A 5672-nucleotide genomic window follows, 5' to 3' on the forward strand; every position below is an offset into this window, starting at 1 on the left:
ATAATATATGAAACAAATAATTTTTCAACCTTATTAAATGAAAAAAAAAAATTCATTAACTATAAAAAAAAATCATTTTAATAAAAAATAATTTTTTTGGCAACGGCATCCTTCGTTGCAAAAAAAAAAAAAAAAAAAGTCTTTTTATTATTTAAATATTCATTTGTAATGAAAATCAAAAAAAAAAAATTCATTTGTAATCTCTTCCAATATTCATTTGTAATGAAAATAAAAAAAAAAATTTCATTTGTAATCTCTTCCCCCCCCCCTCCCTTTTCCATTCCCGCTCGAGTTTCCCCCCACCCCAAACCCAAAATCCCCAATCTCTTGAACCAAAATCCCTAATCTCTTCTCTCTCTCTCTCTCTCTCTCTCCGTCTCAATTTGTTTCAGATGCTGATTCGGATGATTAACGGTCTAGGAGGAAGAGGAAAAGCACGAGTTCTAGGTGTAGAAGTAGGAAATCGGAATCCAATATCAACATACATACATACAGACTTGTTTGAATCGTCAATCAAATATCAACCAATCGATATCGATGGCTTCATCTTCGGATTCCATGGACAACACTTTCAGAGCTCGAGTCCAGAAGATCTTCGGGTCTCTCTCATCATCATCATCATCGCTAAGCCCTCCGTGGTCTCTCACCAACGGCGAGGTCGAGAAGAGAGAGTGGCGACGACCCTCCTCCGCCAAAGACGACGACCAAACCCCCATTTCTTTCTCTTTCGATGGCCTTGCTTGTAGGGTTGTAGGGTTGTAGGGTTCCGCCATGAAAGGAGGTAGATCGAAAACGGAAACCAAAAGGACCGATAGCAAGCAAGTTTTGTTTGCCTTGTTGTTTTTGGAGTTTTTAGATCTGAGATCTATTATGCGTGTGATTCAGAGTGTGTTTTTTGGTATTGAAGATCGATTTTTTTGTTGTTAGGCTTTCGGTGAAGAGAGGTGCTCCGAGCAAAAAGGCTGGCAAAAAGCCAGCAGCGAAGAAGGGGAAGGCTGCCAAGGACCCTAACAAGTCGAAGAGGCCTGCTAGTGCTTTCTTTGTTTTCATGTGATCATCTATTCCTTTCTCTCGCATGAAAATCGTTGTTAGATCTGTATATTCTGCATCAATGAATATATTTTTAAATGTTTTAGGGAGGAGTTTAGAAAAACGTACAAAGAGAAGCATCCTAACAACAAATCCATAGCCGCCGTGAATGTTTTCACCTCATTTGTTTTACAGATTTCTGATTTGTGGATTTTGTTCAAGTTTGATTTCAATTTTTATTATTTTTGGAATGTGGATTAGGTTGGTAAGGCTGGAGGAGATAAATGGAAATCTTTGTCAGAAGTTGTGAGTAATTCAATTCCAAATAATGATTTGATTTTGATTTATTCTCTGAAATCAAATATATTTACTTGTTATTGTTGTTCAATTTTTATGTTTTGAAAAAATTAGGAGAAAGCTCCCTACATTGCGAAGGCAGAGAAAAGGAAGACCGAATACAATAAAACTCTTGAAGCTTATAACAAGAAAATGGTAACATTCTTCATGATTCAATTAATTTACTATTATTCAATCAATCCCTAGATGTTTTAGGAAATTATTATTTGATTATTTGCAATAATGGTTGGTATAGGCTGAGGGTCCAACTGATGAAGAAGAGTCTGACAAGTTGAGGTCGGAGGTGAACGATGAGGATGACAAGGACGATGAGAGTGGGGAGGTTAGTTTTATTGTATTCGGTCTTGCTTGTAGGGTTGCTTGTAATTTGTTTCTTTATATATATTTGGATGAGTGTGGCAATTTTTAAAGTTATTCGTAGATGCGTTGCTTATTTACTTAGAAAAGCTAGGGAAAATTGTGGAATAGATTTTTGAATTCTCGTTTTTTGTTGTTTGGATCCAGATAAAAGGAATTAGCCTACGGTAACTGTTTGCCTTATTTTTGTTGAATTTTTCAAACATCGAGATCAAATCTGATCTGATCTACCTTTTTCATAATTTCCCCCCCTTAAGCTTCATTTCAATTTGAGGTTGCAAATAGTTCTTATTAGCATGCACTGGTTACTAAAGTTTGTTCAAATGAAAACATCGTTCTACATTGATCCATTGATAATTATTCTGCGATTAATAGAAGAGACAGTGATGAGAGTCCTCTACTTAATTTTTTGAAGTGCAGTACTGTATGTCAGATGTTACCTTTATCTTGAATCAGTTGCTAATTTGCTATTGATATATTGTTTACTCTGTTTGGATGGGGTGATTTGTTGAGAAATGATGACAAAGAGAACTTTTTTCCATGTTTGGTTTATAAGTTGAGTAAGAAACGGTTAGAAAGAGAACTCCCTTACTAAGTCTATTTCGTAAGAGAACTTTTTTCGTAATAGAAATGATGACAAAGAGAACGTTTTTCAATGTTTCACTTTTAGCCTTGTGATTCCAACCAAGCATCAAGCTTTCATTAACTTTATTTTTTTTAAAAATAAAATTAAGATTTCGTTCTTGTTACTACTAGCCATTTAAAATTTTCATCCATTTAACATGCAATGTTTTCAGCATCTTAAGCACATGTATGTACAGAAAAAAGAAAAAAGAAAAAAGAAGCTTCAGATAGTATTAGAATTGCTACCTAATTTGCTACTTTAATTACAGGTCTACGCTCTGTCTTGGCTGGTCATTGTTGCTGCAATGATCATCTTGAAGGTTAGTAGTACTCAAATTCTAAAGATTTATCTGCTTAATCTAAATTGTTCTAGATTTAAAAAAAGAAAAAAGGTTCTAATTCATTTATTTATATATATATTTTTCTGGTTGTACTATAATTTATCAAATGATGTGTCTTTCAACTCTCAGATTGTGTCCATGGGTAGGAAGAAGTTCAGTGCAGATTTCCAGCTGATGTTCAGACTTCTCAAGCTGTTCCTGTTTATTGGATTCGTGGTCACTGTTGTTATTTTGTTTGCATTCCTCAGTCTTACTGTTTATTTTATTGCTTTTTTTTTTTTTTTTAGCTAACCAAAATGAAATTTTAATCCTTGCGTTTAATAGAAATAGTAATTGATGTAATTGTTGTTTGGACCTTAAGACGTGAATTATTTACTATCAGTATCTTCTAACACTTCTATTGTCATGTACAAAACTCTATATTTCACAAAAATATATGTGCTTATTTTCAATTTCTGGGTTAAAGATTTACAACTTCATTTTATCTATATGCAAAATTTAATTGCCAAGAACTTCTCGCTTCGGTCTTCACTGCTTGCGTGTTTGTTCATTTCTCTGTGTGGGTTTTTCTTTGGACCTACTCCTGATATCTGGTTGTTATATTTGAAATTTCTTTTGAATGAGCAGTCCTTGTGCCCCTCATGATTGAGTGAACATACTTAGACATGCCCAGTCCTTTGAGGAAATTTTCCGTGTGATTGTTCTTTCTGAGTTTGGCAAGATTTTTTGTTGTTTATCATCCAGGTGAAGCAATCTTTGGAGGAATATTGGTGATTGATGTTGCATATTTTGGATTCCACATCTACAATGAGACTGATGAACTCTGCGGGAAGACATCTTGCCCCATTTCTGCTGGTGATTTTTTAATTTCTCACTCTCAGGATTTACCTGGGTTCACTCCACCGGTAAGTCAACTTATAATTTAATTGTTGCAATGATATTGTGCATTAACATACTATGTGTTTATTTCATGTTTAGAACAACCCATGTCCAATTGGTGGCTTTCGTTTGTGGTTTGGAATCAATCAAGGACATAGCTTGCAATCTTATCTGGAACGCATTAATAAAAAGCAATTTTTTTCTAATTTCTTAGCCTCTCTCTTTCCAGGGATTGCAACTTCTGATGGCTTGCCTTTGTAGTCGCTATTGCTTGGTGTTGATTGCCTTAGGTTAGGCCTTTAGGAGTAAAACATAGTAATGAATTTTTTTGTAATGGTTAGTATTGCTTGCCTTAGGCCTTTAGTATATGTCTATAGGACGCTTTAATGCAATTTGTTAGTAACTTTCAGCCGAAGCCTATGTTTTTTGAAATTGCATTACTACGAAAATGGTTGTATTATGATGTGATTCAATGTATTGGAAATACAAAACATATAGTAACTAATATTTTCACTCCATTCGGGAAAAGAAAATGATCCATAGCCATCAAAACATCCAAGCAAGGTTAGGCGATAGCCCTGTAGGTAGACTAGGGGCTGTAACCCTGATTGCTTAGGCAATATCTTTGGTTGTTTTCCTGGAAACTTTATAACTTGAATCTGTTGCTTGGCATACCTTTATAACTTATTTGGTCTATATAGTAGCAGTACATATAAATTTTGCCAACTCAAGTATGACATCATTACATCATTGTAATCCTTAGAAAATAATTTTAATTGTCAACAGTTGGGGGAAAAACTGTCATGGCATCGGTCACAACATTCATAATCCATCAAAATCAAGTCAATAACGTCAAATTAAATATTGATAGAAAGATAGCTACTTAATTGAATATGGAATTGGTTAGAAAGTTTTTGTTTATTAGTCGTATTGTCTATCTTGCCTTGTTATACATTCTTGAAGTTAAGTACTTTTTCAGATTAATTTCAAAGATCTTCTTTTTTTCATTGTTGCGATTATTGTTAATTTCTAAGAACAAAGGATGCCCAGTTAGGAGAAATTAATAGTGTTTTTCATTGTTTAGGCTGTAAGTTTAGGGTTCAAAGAACAATCTTACTTTGTATGTGCCTTTTACCATGGAGCTTACAGTGTTTTGATATATATACAGGGTACATACACTCTTACAATAAAGATGGAAGATGGAAACAAAAATCATTTGACTTGCATCAACTTTGATTTCAGCATTGGGTTTTTTGTGTCTGACGCTGTAGCTGTGCTTTGAAGATTCGTTTCATCAGCCACCGCTTGTAGCGTATAATCAATGTATATGATGAAATTCTTTTATCTACTGTTTCAGACCTTACATCTATTTCTGCTTTTCCAGTGTCATGTGATGTTGATTACGACTATTAAAAATCAATCATATCTATACATTTGATCCATGTGCCTAAAATTATTTCCACATTTGTGATAATTGTTTAAGTATACTCATGACTTCCCTTTAATGTTAAATCAGGTAATTGTGATAAAAATTAGCGAGTGATTGATCATTGTGACTAAATAGAAAGTCCACTATAGAAACTTCATTGACACTATCATAAACCTTGATTTGAAATTATATGAATGGAAAAATATTTTATTATGAAGAAATTGTTATTTTTATATTATTATGGAGACATTTTTGTCACGCCTTCAAAATAGTAACATTTAATCCATCAATAGAGACATGTAATGATACATAAAAGCTCCATTTTCTTTTATTCATCAGAGTTCCATTACAAAAGTATTACATGTTAACAACAAAAGCAAATGCCCTACGGGCTTACAGCTTTCCAAGTTAACACTTGGTTACAACAAAAGAGTACAAACTCATTTACACATTAAGCCCTTGGCTTGAATATACATGTAATTCATCAAAGAAATAAGACAACAAAAGTGTGTCCGCCTCTAGCCTCCCAAGCTATGTCCTTGGAGGTGGCATGCTACCTGCACCTGAAAAATGATATTCCCATATAGGTGAGCCACAGCTCAGTAGAAATATACTAAACGAAATATGAACAATGACTAAAAGATTAGCAGTTGATA

At 33.9% G+C, this 5672-nt stretch overlaps 1 protein-coding gene across 2 annotated transcripts; it reads left to right on the plus strand.

Annotated features, from left to right (window-relative positions):
• Window positions 1-242: 242 nt before the first annotated feature.
• On the plus strand, window positions 243-5029 carry LOC114309019 (high mobility group B protein 3-like). Of its 2 annotated transcripts, XM_082868643.1 has the most exons (9): window positions 243-818; window positions 928-1050; window positions 1137-1194; window positions 1291-1335; window positions 1441-1521; window positions 1622-1708; window positions 2637-2687; window positions 2838-3613; window positions 4756-5029. In XM_082868643.1, the coding sequence occupies exons 1-8, from the start codon at window positions 772-774 to the stop codon at window positions 2997-2999; spliced, it is 654 nt and encodes a 217-aa protein (XP_082724769.1). In that variant the 5' UTR covers window positions 243-771; the 3' UTR covers window positions 3000-3613; window positions 4756-5029. The 2 variants fall into 2 exon arrangements, with proteins under 2 accessions (XP_082724769.1, XP_082724770.1); XM_082868644.1 differs by lacking the exon at window positions 2637-2687 and having other exon boundaries at window positions 270-818.
• Window positions 5030-5672: the final 643 nt, after the last annotated feature.

This window comes from Camellia sinensis, chromosome 5, assembly GCF_055761805.1.
Source record: "Camellia sinensis isolate YWXY chromosome 5, ASM5576180v1, whole genome shotgun sequence".
NCBI lineage: Eukaryota > Viridiplantae > Streptophyta > Magnoliopsida > Ericales > Theaceae > Camellia > Camellia sinensis.